General features: G+C 38.7%; 1 protein-coding gene across 3 annotated transcripts; it reads left to right on the top strand.

The window, feature by feature from the left end:
* Nucleotides 1–2,551: 2,551 nt before the first annotated feature.
* Nucleotides 2,552–3,871, top strand: LOC101562950 (transforming protein RhoA-like). Of its 3 annotated transcripts, none has more exons than XM_023703489.1 (2): nt 2,617–2,745; nt 2,806–3,300. In XM_023703489.1, the coding sequence occupies exons 1-2, from the start codon at nt 2,617–2,619 to the stop codon at nt 3,196–3,198; spliced, it is 522 nt and encodes a 173-aa protein (XP_023559257.1). In that variant the 3' UTR covers nt 3,199–3,300. The 3 variants fall into 3 exon arrangements, with proteins under 3 accessions (XP_023559256.1, XP_023559257.1, XP_023559258.1); XM_023703490.1 differs by having other exon boundaries at nt 2,617–2,772; nt 3,025–3,300; XM_023703488.1 differs by having other exon boundaries at nt 2,552–3,871.
* Nucleotides 3,872–12,665: the final 8,794 nt, after the last annotated feature.

Genomic DNA, 12,665 nt, shown 5'->3' with positions numbered 1-12,665 from the left:
TGCCTCTGTGCTCTCTGCCGTAGACAGCTTCTCCTGTCATCCCACACTGCCTTGGAGCCAGGGGACTATGGACTGAAATCTCTACAGCCCTTAGCTGAAGCAAGCACTGCCTTTTGGTGGCTGTTGGGTATTGTGTTTCAGTAATGAGAAAAGCCACTAAGGCAGAGACTTTAGAAAGCAAGAAATGTCTATGGCCATCCCATCCTGAATGTGCCCGATCTCCTCTGATCTCAGAAGCCAAGCAGGGTTGGGCCTGGTTAGTACTTGGATGGGAGAAAGCAAGAAATAATTTCACTTGATTCAAAAACTTTAATCACACACTTATTCACATCTGATCCAATGTAACTTGTGATGTTTAGGAAACTAGAAGTGAAAGAGGAACGATGCAGTCATTTTTAAAAATCTTTTCAATTTCTAATTTATAATGGTGACGAGGTGGCTAAATGGAAGCATTTTGAAAGTCCAGTTGAGAAGCATGAGATCATAGACTAATGGGTTTAGGTTATAAATGGAGCTATGAGGGCAGAAATATCTCATCAGCCCAGAGCACTTTCAGAAGGGAAAGCAGCATTAGGCAGTACCAGTAAAAAGTCAATTATTTTTCAACTGCAAAAGATATGAAATAATTTCAAGATAGAGCTGTCGAGATAAAGAAAAAAATATGAATTTGTACAATGATGTTTTGATTGTCTAAATCTTATGAGTAAATTTATTTTGACTTTTTTATAATCATACTTTTATTTGTTGCATTTTTTAAATTTATTTTGGTTTTCCTGTGTGAGCTAGTATGGCCTGAACCCACTACAAAGCCCAGGCTGACGTTGAATTTGTGCTCATACTGCCTCAGCCTCCCAAAGGCTGGGATTGCAGCCATGTATCAGCACTCCTAGATTTGCTGTCTACTTAATAGATACACTATTGCTTTTCTTCCTGGAATTTCATTTCTTAAAAAATAAAAGACAGCAGCATTTATTATTGTAAAATAGCTATTGTCCCACTAACTTAATATCAGTTTCTCATTGTAAGCTATATAGAAGTTGATAGTCCCATGGTGCCTTTGAGATTCAACTTTATGTTAGCAATCAGAAGCAGAAAGACATCATAACAATGGAAAATTTCAATTAGAACAGTAGTAAATCTATTGTAGTTTTGAGATTTCTGATTTGCAACTGTATCAAGGATTTTTATTTCACTTTACATTTAATGCCTTTTGCTACCATTTATCATGTGGCAGAGAACAGGCCACATTAGTGACAAGGGACTTGAGAGCCTGAACGAAGAGGGAGGTAGCTTAGGAATATGCATGAAGTGGCGGGAAATGGTTCACGGAGTACACACCATTATTACTTATAAATCTTTTAAGAAAAATCACTCATAATCACGGGATGATTGAAAAGTAATAAATAAATCCAATATTCTACTATAAAAATGAAATGATAGCTTTGATCATAATTCCAGGAAAAAGAAATATCCGAAAACAAAAATCTTAAAAGTAAAAGGACAACTTTCTGCAGAGGCAGACAACAGGATGCACTATCTCTTCGGGCCTGAGGCTTTCCATCTTCCACAGTGTACATGAAGAGGAGCCACGCCAAGTTGGATGACCTCTGTGTCATTGTTGCTATATTTTCCTTTTAACATTTAACAGATTTTATTTGAATAGATAACATGCTTTTATATTTGTGTGATGGCCTGGTGTGCTTGTTTGGTTTACAAATACCAGGGGAAGCAGCGGTTGAAAGCTGCCAAGACACTCAGCACTCACGGGGCTCCTTTTGGTCTGCGTGGGTTGAGGTTCCCAGGTACAACCAACGACTGATCTCTCTAGATTTGACAGTTGTCCTGCCAGTGCACAACGTGCATGCTGTATTCCTTCCAAGAGTGCACTTAATCTGGGAGTAACAAAAGTCTTGCTTTCTTCCCTTGGGTCTTCAACAACACTTCAACATTTAGGGACCAGCAACCATCTCTTTCAAGAAGTAAGAGAAATTGCAAGTATGTCTAAACACTTTCTTCAGTAATACAATCTGTGAAAACAGTTTTATTATTCAACACTTCTGAAATGTGAAAATGAAATAAACAAAACAAATACAAGAGCATCCTGGGACTGGATAGCTTGCAAAAGAGATGAAAGAATTAAGTAGAAACCTGTCCATTGTTTTTGGCTTAGAATACTCAACAGGCAGTCAGTCAAGAAAAAGGGTGCAAAGCAAAGGCTTCATATGTGTGTGCTTGGAAAATAACCCAGAAGAGACTGGATCATTTTTTCCAGCTATATACAATAAAATTATATTAATTAGAAATATATAGAGAAGAGTCGCCCGCCCCGCCACTTCCTCCCTCGGCTGTGCCGGGCTAGGTGAGGTCTCTGGGGCCTCTGCCGAGTGCGCGAGCTGTCTGAGGAGGGACGGGAGAGAAACTTCAGAACTCCATTTTGCCTTTTACATTTCATGTGGAACGTGAATTGACGTATTGTACAGGTTGGAGATAGTTATGCTTTGGGTAGATTTCCTTTTTTATGGCAGTATTCTTGGAGATTGTCCATCATCTGCAAAGTTTGGGGTACTTTTACAAGTTTGCTCCACAGGCTGTGCATTTGCAGTGTATTTGTAAGCAATGGCTACCATCCGAAAGAAACTGGTGATTGTTGGTGATGGAGCTTGTGGTAAGACATGCTTACTCATAGCCTTCAGCAAGGACCAGTTCCCAGAAGTATATGTTCCCACAGTGTTTGAGAACTATGTGGCAGATATTGAAGTGGATGGAAAGCAGGTGGAGTTGGCTTTGTGGGACATGGCTGGACAGGAAGATTATGATCGCTTGAGGCCTCTCTCCTATCCAGATACCAATGTTATACTGATGTGTTTCTTCATTGACAGCCCTGATAGTTTAAAAAATATCCCAGAAAAATGGACTCCAGAAGTGAAGTGTTTCTGTCCTAATGTACACATTATCCTGGTTGGAAACATGAAGGATCTTCAGAAGGATGAGCACACAAGATGGGAGTTAGCCAAGGTGAAACAGGAGCCAGTAAAACCTGAAGAAGACAGAGATAGGACAAACAGGATTGGCACCTTTGGGTACATGGATTATTCAGTGAAGACCAAAGATGGAGTGAGAGAGGTTTTAGAAGTGGCCATGAGAGCTGCTCTGCAAGCCAGGTGTGGGAAGAAAAAATCTGGGTGCCTTGTCTTGTGAAACCTTGCTGCAAGCACAGCCCTCATGCGGTTAATTTTGAAGTGCTGTTTATTAATTTTAGTGTATGATTACTGGCCCTTTTCATTTATCTATAATTTACCTAAGATTACAAATCAGAAGTCATCTTGCTACCAGTATTTAGAAGCCAGCAATGATTATTAATAATGATGTCCAACCCATCTGACCTGCCAGGATCCTTCCAACACTGCTCTAACAGCCCTTTCTGCACTCCACCTGACACACCAGGTGCTAATTCAAAGAATTTCTTAACTTCTTGCTTCTTTCTAGAAAGAGACAGTTGGTAACTTTTGTGAATTAGGCTGTAACTACTTTATAACTAACATGTCCTGCCTCTAATCTGTCAGTTGCAGGGAATTCTGATGAGTCCCCACTTCAGAGTCTTACTCCTCTTGGAGTTATTGGCATCGCTCTGGGGTGGGCAGACAGTTTTTTTTGAAAACATGCTCAGCCAGAAGCCCCAAGTCCATGCAGCTGTGGCAGAGTTACAGTTCTGTGGTTTCATGTTAGTTACCTTATAGTTAACCATGTAATTAGTGCCCCTTAATGTATGTTACCAAAAATAAATATATCTACCCAGACTAAATATAGTATTTTTTGTATAATTGGATTTCCTAATACTGATACTTGTCATTACAACAAAGAATGTATTGGTGGGTTTTTTTGTTTGTTTTTTAACAAGAAAATGTATTTGGAAATAAAGTCAGATGGAAAATTCATTTTTTATAGTTCCCATTTTTTCACAATGTCTGATACAAGAAGGCTCTTGCCCCTTTCTGGCCCCACATATCCTAGTTCCCTTCTCCAGAACTGGGTTCGTAACTAGGAATTTTGCTTGAAGATGACATAGCCTTTGTCACCCAGGCTGCAGGGCCTGGCTCTAATTCACAGCACTCTTTTCTCCTCCCCTACTGAGGTGCCCTCCCCGACATCAGTTCTCAGGGATGGTACTCAGTTTTTCTGTTCTCTCCAGTGGACTAAACTTCTTTTCAGTACCAGTTAATTTTTCAAATTAATAGAATAAAGGCAATTTTCTAAAAAAAAAGAAGAAAAGAAATATATAGAGAGACAAAGAGAGAGAAAGAAAATAATTATGTGATGTCATTAGCTTTTAATTCCTACTTAGATATATTTCTATGTTTTCATGGATTTGAAGGGCAATTCAAAGGCTTTATGATTACAAAATATTTCTGCATTGAAAATGTCAACTCTAAAGTTCAGAAAGATTGTAGAAAAGCAAGAATCCTTAAAATGTCTTTTTTTAGAATGTAAAATATAAGGCAAATTCATTAGTGAAACAATATATCAAATCCCAGTCCTAATTTTAGTAACTCTAAGCATTCACCTTTATTTTTGGATAACTTTATTAAAAACATTAATCTTTTAAAAGAGTTTAAATCACTTTTAAAAATCTTAGTGCTTGCCAAGATAATTTAGATTAAGCCCTAGTTAAAGTTGAGATGATGATAAACCTTTAAGGAAAATGTATTTATTTCACATATGTATGCCATTTGTCATGCTATCTCCAAATTGATATGGATTTTTAGATACAACTTGACAGTATAATTATTGGCATATACTAATTACACCAGTCTAGATTCTGGATTGCAAGCCACAAATATAGATCTGGTTAATTTATCAGAAAAATAATCCATTGGGAGGCTACCAGCCTATTGGCTGAAATACTTGTTAGAAAAACTGGAAATCAGGCTTGGGAAATAGATGGGAAACATAACAACTTCCGTCTCAGGACCCGGATCTTGTTGCTGTCAGCTTACCTGGGCTGGCCTCCATGAGCAGAGAAGCTGCAGCTGAGAACTGCCCAGGGAGTAAGGGAAAGCCGTGTCTTTGTCTGTACTTCTCACCCTCACCAAAGAACAATATGCAGCTGACTAAAATTAGGTCAGGTGGCTGAACTCTCACTTCCAAAAGAACAAAGAGGCTGTATCTAGTGCTTTGCTGTTTGCCAACCTGTACAAGAACCAAGACTTGATCAAGTGGAGAATTGTCTCCCCAAAATAAGAACAGGCTTTGTGAGAGAGAAACTAGAAAAAAAAAAAAAAAAACAAAAAACACAAAACAGATTTCCTTGACACTTGGATAAAATATGAGGTAGTCAGTTCTTGTTATTTCCAAAGTCACAGAGAACACTATATTTGAGAACAACCGCATCTGGGAAGACACAGGGCTATGTGCCTGTGAGCATCTCCTCACCATATTTTCATCAGTCATTGTATAACGTTGCTTTATGTAGGTTTCTGCTTCCGGCAGCCTTACTACACATGTATTATAGATTCATTAACATTGAACTCATGGCTAAAGCAATGTTACTCATCCCTGAATGGAGGTTATGAGATAGCATGAACACTTCCTCTGAGAGGTACAAAAAGCTTTCTTACGAAGAACTTTAGCCCTGTGCTTGGAACCCATCATAAACAATGCAATTACTAAAATAAAATTTTTAAGTCACAAGAATTCAATCAACATGACAGTGAATTAGACCACAAAAGAACACTTCTTTACAGTTTGAGAGCTGAAACAAAGTGAACTTTTTTTTTTTCTTATTTCTTTTGCCATCCAGGGAGAATGGAACCCACATGCCAGGCAAGCTCCCTTCCACTGAGCTACTCCACTTGCTCAGCCTTTGGCATGTGGCCAAAGGTTCAAGCATCCAGAAGCTCAGATGTCCTTTGTGGTTTTGTACATGAACCTACCTATAAATGGCAGAGAATGTACCAGAACTTGATTAAGGGCTGCAAGTGCATTCTGGGAATGTGAATAATGAGCAGACTGGATAAACATGTATTTGTGGGCATGTGTATAAGCATGGATAGCTCTAGAATTAATGAATATTATAATGATTTTGTAAGTTGAAATGTGCACTTGTGCATATAAAAGCTACTATGATAGTAATACAAGTCAGTGAGCCCACATCTATTTTTTTTTTTTTTTCAGAACCAGGAATTGAACTCAGACCCTTGTGCTTGCCAGGGAAGCACTTATTCCATTGAGCCATCTCCCCAGCCCAAGCCCACATCTATTATATTCTTCTCTATTGACAGTGACATCATTCTTTCTTGAAAATTCTTGATGTGTTTTTATTATAGATTCATATGATGCCTGGGGACATATTTATCTTCTTTTTGATTGTCTAAGTTTTAATATTTCAAAAACATTTCCATGTGTGTGAATTTGCAAGATTTTGTGTATTTCAGCTTTGATTTAACATGTGAAATCCTCTCAGTCATTATTTAAATATTCCTTACAAAAAGCTAGTGCTCAGATCCTGCAGAATACTCTCAGCTTCCAGACACATTCAAAGGTAATTATCTAACTAATTAATCTCTTTTCTCTTTTGCTCAAGTATGCAAATCTTTATTCAAAGATTAAAATATTTTTTTTCTTTTATTTACACATCTGATGAGTTGCATAGACCTCATCAATCAAATAAATAACTTCCCTGGGTGTTTGGCAAATTAAAGACATTATAACACAAATAAGCTTAATTCCTGTCAACATTTCCATCTGGGGCTTTTTCCTGGACAGCAGTAGAATGTTGGTGTGGCTTGGTGTTTTTCAAACTTGAACATTTTCAATCTTCTACAATCCTGTGTTGGCTTACTGACTTTTGACATTTGGTCTCTGTCAATAATGATAAAATAATGAAATATATCTTATAAGTAAATGAGGAGGAAAAACTACCAGATCCAAAAGCTAGGTTCCAGATGGCATATCTTGCCAGCCCTGCAGCAGTACATTGGCAATGTTGCTACCTGTGGCAAAGATGGATCAGAAAGGGAGGCTTTCACCAGGTTTGCAGCCAAGGCTTAAGTCAAAGATATACTAAGATTTTACATCAACCGAAGACTGATGGATGAGACTGAATTGAAAATTTCACAATAGGTAGAAGTGGGTTGTCACACATTTTGGCTTTAGATTCCAAAGAGGATACAACCTTATCAGAAGTATCAGAGAATGAATATGACTGATTCTAAAATCGTCGTCAGCTTGGTCTCTGCTGCATTTTATGCTACTTATCCCAAGGGTAAGCTCAGGTCTTGAGATACCATTTTAAATAAGAAGGAGGGCAGAAGTATTGCCGGTTAAGGTCAAACATGTTAAAATAATCTCTCAGAAACAATAAGTCCATAATAAAATTAGGTATAAAAGTATGAATACTTTACAAAAGTGAATTCTACTCTTGGAAAGTAATAGAAATGGCAGTCTCTATAAGCTGGTATTTCATATATTCACTTATCAGAAGTAAAAGCAATTTCTCATGTCCAAGATGAAAAAGATACACCATAATTTGCCAATTCCAAAATACACTTTTCCGGGGAGAACTACCCACTCGGGTCCCCCCTCCTGTCCCTCTCTCAGACAGGAGCTTTCTTTCTCTCAACAAATATATTCTGTTCATAAAAAATAAAATAGAATAAAACAAAATATACTTTTCACATATTTAACATCTATGTAACAACCTGTAGCATCTTATTGTCAATGGTAGTCCATAATTAAAGTGGAATGATTTTTTTCCTTAAAATATAAAATAATGGGGTTTCTTACAGTTAATGGTGATTTAAATATGTTAATACACTTTCTTTTTTTTGAACTGGGGATCAAACTCAGGTCCTTGCGCTTGCCAGGGAAGTGCTTATTCTACTGAGCCATCTCCCAGGCCAGTAATACACCTTTGTTTAACACGGCTATATATTAGCATTTAAAAAAAAAAAAAAGTGGAGACAATTAGAATTAGAATGGGACACTTTGGGGAACTGTGTTTTTATGTGTGCCCAATTCAAACTAAATTATAAAATGAAACCTAAACATAACCAACCAGACACCATCAGCCTAACCTCTGATTAGGGAATCTCCACTGTAATCTATTTTTTTCTTTTGTTTTGTGCCCATGTCCACCTTGTGAATATTTCTCCTTTACTGTATCAGGGGAGCAATATACCTTCTAGTCTGGCACAAATTCATGGCTAGCCTTGTGCTCAAACAAACTTCACCACTTTGATTTGCCCAAATTTTATGATATAACATTGTTAAAAGCACAATTAAACTATGCAAAACATACAGTTAAAAATAATTTCAGCACTAAATTTTGTTATTTTAATCTAGCAATTGTTAGATCCCACTTAGGGTTCTACTTCTTATTAACTCTACAAGTTTTTTCTGACTTTTTAAAAAAATCATTTACAAATACTTTATTTATTTTCTACTCATACCAATCTTCCTGTCTCAAACTCCCCAGTGCTGGAACTATTGGCACACACCACTGTGCCCACCTTTGGTGGCAGCATAGCATGCCTGGGGCTTTGGGCTGGCATGACATGTAGTACTGGGGATCGAACTGGGGTCCGTGAAGTTGACAGGCAGGTGCTTAGATGGCAGAGCTATTTCTCCAGCCATCGTTTTTGTTTGTTTGTTCTTATGTGTATACTTTTTTATTTCTTTTCTTTCTTTCTTTATTTTATTTATTTATTTTTTTTTGAGATGGGTTCTCACTGTGTTGCTCAGTTTGGGCTTGGAGCTCCTAGACCCACGGGATCCTCCTGCTTCAGCCTCCTCGGGAGCGGGGCACACAGGCAAGTGCCACAGGACTGGCATACCCAGGGTCTTGTTGAATATGCATTTGTCTCCAGAAAGAGCCTACAGTGTTATAGCGTTTATTTGTGAATTAGTAATTCAAAAGGTAAAAATTTAAATGATCATAGATGATTAAATAACATAAATGATTATTATCTAATGCATAATCAATTTCTGTATCATACTAAAATAATTTATATAGGCTTCATTTTATTGTCATTTTAAATTATCATTCTAATATTCTTGAGTTCAGAACTTACCAGTCTGCCTACATTTCCCACAGAGTCTCCAACAGGAAGCAGCAATGTCTACTGTTTGGTTTCTCTAATAGTTGCTTTTTCTACATTTTAGTATCTAGAAAAGAATGTCAAATTTCAATTGACACTTTACATAAATAAGTCAAGCTTTGCAACTTTAGAATAATTTATTTTAATTCCAAAACCAATGTTTCATTTGTAAAAACTATGCAACAGGCAATATTTATTACTAGGCAAGGTTATGAATTTGATTCCTAGTAATAAATAAATATAGGCAAATGAAATATTGACATACATTAAATATTCACTAAATGTAACAAATATAATTGTTATAAAGAATAACGAGTAATAGCATAATGATTTAAATATTTAAACATGAATAACGTTTAATGGTTATAATAATAAAAATAGAAGGGGTGATTAGTGGGAGAATGAAAAAAATAAAATTAAGAAAAAAGAGGTAGAGGAAAATTTGAAATGAAGAATAAAAGAAAATTAATAGAAGTAGATAAAATTACCTGGAAAGGAAAAAAATAGAACAAAATAAAGTAAAAACTTAAATTAAAAAAGAAATAAAAGAAAAAACTTAGAAGACCCAACAAAAAAGAAATGAAATGAAATGCATCTCCCCAAATTGCATGCATTTTGGAATGAGAGGCTTCCTTCTAAGGCAGAACGTTAGTGAGTCACTTCTGAGACTTGTTTTGTTTCCACACTCAGTTGTAAGCTGTGAACACTGGATCCTGCTCTGCCTTTCCCGTGGGACACTGTCACTGGATGGTGTCCACCCCAGGGCCGCAGTCACTCCAGCCTCCCACTGTGCACGTCCCTCTGTACTCCACGCCATGCTGTCTCCACCTCGCCTGATGGCCTGTGGTTCTGTGAGCTGCTGCTCCCGAGGCCTCTATCCCCGCACACCTAGCTGTGCAATGACCCAGTCAAACTGTGGCTTTGCTCACACTGGCAGATGGGGAAAGTGAAAGACCACTGGGTTTTGTGCTGGGGGTAGGCAGCAAGGGCAGAGGATGGTGAAGCTTTCTGCTGGGCTTAATGGCAGCATCCTCAGACCACTCTGAAGCCACACACGCCCCTACTACGGCCTCACCGCAGAGGGTTGCAGCACTGCATCCTTGGCAGCCCAACCTGAAGCTCTTCTAAAGGTCAGTGGCCTGCCTGAACTCATTCTGGGTCTACCTTCTGTGCAGCCTCCTACCTGGGTGCTGTGGAGGAGTAAAGCCCTGAAGTATAGCTTCTTTGCAATTGTTCTGTGGCTCATTCCCAAACAAATGACCTCTCCCTAAAATGTGTCCCAATGAAACACTCTCAAATAGAGTGAAAGCTGTCTTGAGCCTCCTGCCCACCCTGGCCTGAATAGTAGAGGGAGTCACTTATAGTGTAAAACATACCCTGGGCTTTGTCATTTTTAACAGGCATGGGCTTCTCTTGGGGCTGCAGCTGCTGGCCCAACCCATCTTCCTGAAGCTGCTGTCACTCTGCAGGCCTCCCCTGCACCACTGGGGACAGAGTCCTCTTGCTGGGTTCTGGGAGACCCTTTGCACACTGTCTTGCTCCCCTCCCTGCACCGTGTTCTTTCTTTCCAGCCTCTCCGAAGCTTCCACCTGTCAGGTCAGCTTTTTCCCAATTTCTGGGGATCCACCTCTTTCCTCTCTTTACCAAGTTTTTCTCTTCCTGGTGTCTCAGCTCCAGGTCCTAGAGTGGCTGTACCTTGCCTCCTGTCTCTACCCTGACAACTGGGTCCACTCTTCGTATTCTTTATGGAAACAAATAGGGATATGTTACTGTAGAACACTATGGCTACAGGTAATAATGTGCTGCGTACTCCAAAAGGTAGAAGAAAGGTTTTAAATATTGTCATAACAAGGAACTGGTAAATATTTGAGGAAATAATATCTAAGTTGATCTAAACACAACACAATATTTACATGCATCAAAACATTACTTAGTGTCGTATAGAAATGTACAATTTTTTTTTAAATTTTATTTATTTATTTGTGTGTGTGTGTGTGTGGCCAGCTCAGCCCACCCGGGGGCGGGCTAGTTGGCATGTGGTGCTGGGGGATTGAACCGCAGTCCCTGGGCTTTGCTAAGTTTGTTTTAAGTAGGTGCTTTAGACCACTGAGGCATCTCACCAGCCCCAGAAATGTACAATTTTTGTACTTCTATGTATTTGGTAAAAACTAAAACACAGGAAATTTTAGCCTTCTTGTCTATCAGTTACCCAGTGAGAGGAAAGTTGGGTTGTACTGGATATTCCAGCAAAGAGAGGAGATGGCAAAGGGTAGCTCTGAAAGGGCAGCAAAAATATGACACACGGGGAGCAAAGAGAGAAAAGTGCTTAAGAGATTCTCTGTGACAAAAGTGCTAACAAGCTAGAAGTGACAGTGGCTGCCATTTAATTTCTCATCTTTATACATTTCTTCTGCAATAATCATCTTCCAATGTACCCAGGATTCCTTCAGAAGATTCCAACTAACTACATTAGGGCAGCAATATCTTTGGGGAAGAGAATGGTGATGGTCAATGAATAAGAATATTGCTGTTGCAGCCTAGAGTGCCTGGTTCAAGTCCCGACTCCACACGTGATCAGCTTCTCAGTGCTCCATTTATCTCAGCTCCAAAACAAAAGTAAAATATACTTAATATGTGGAGTTGGTGTCAGTATTAAATTTGTGAGTTTAAAAGAGCTATGTCTGGTAATCCCAGCACTGGGGAGGCTAAGGCAGGAGGATCATTGCAAGTTCGAGACCAGCCTGTGCTACCAAGTGAGCTCCAGGCCAGCCTGAACTTCATAGCGAAACCCTGTCTTTAAGAAGACAAAAATAAAATCTTTTAGTTTATATAAAGCTCTGATAGTACTGCTAAGCACACAGTAAAAGTAAAAATTTTAAGATAAAACAAGGGACCTGGATCAGCCGGTGGCAAACCTGAGTTTAAGTGGGTGATCACAATTGCACAAGGAGCAGGGATTGGAGTATCTTGGCTGTCATGGCTCACATCTAGATGTCCCCTGAAGCCTCATGTGTTCTTTAGGTGGGGCGTCTTTAGAGGCAGCTGGATTGAGAATGTGTGACCCTGGAATTGATTCATACTGAAATGCTAGGTTCAAGAGTGCTAGTATTAAGGCTGAGTGCTCCCTGGCTCTGACAGGTGTAAATAAGACAGAAGGGGCAGAAAGGCGCTGGTAAGGTCCCTTGTTGCTTTCTGCCAACTTTCTCCTTTGGGATGTTTCTCTGCTGATCCACCCTGCCTCAGAGCCAGACTGAAACCTCTACTGATTGTGAGCTAAATAAGCCTTTCCCCCTTTAACATTGTGTGTTGGGTATTCTGTCTTAGCAATGAGAAAAAAGTAAGTAAACAAGTGTACATCATCGCATTTGGCATCTGTATAAGGCTCAAAGATAGTGATGAATCTGTCTTTATTTCGTGGAATGAATGCTTGAAATAATTTTATTATATTAATAAAGGAATTTCACATATTGGAAATCTAGAGAAGGATGACTGGAGTGTTCTAGTTCCTTGTACAACATAGAAAGTGAAACTTCTCATTCATTTTGCTCTTTAGAAATATTCTTTCTTAAT

This window comes from Octodon degus, unplaced genomic scaffold (assembly GCF_000260255.1).
Source record: "Octodon degus isolate 3935 unplaced genomic scaffold, OctDeg1.0 scaffold00172, whole genome shotgun sequence".
NCBI classification, from domain to species: domain Eukaryota; kingdom Metazoa; phylum Chordata; class Mammalia; order Rodentia; family Octodontidae; genus Octodon; species Octodon degus.
The sequence above is the reverse complement of the archived record's forward strand: the minus strand, read 5'-3'. Positions and strand labels throughout refer to the sequence as shown.

Excerpts from the sequence above, each read along its gene's own strand:
- LOC101562950 (XM_023703488.1), top strand. The coding sequence starts at position 2,617 with ATGGCTACCATCCGAAAGAAACTGGTGATTGTTGGTGATGGAGCTTGT.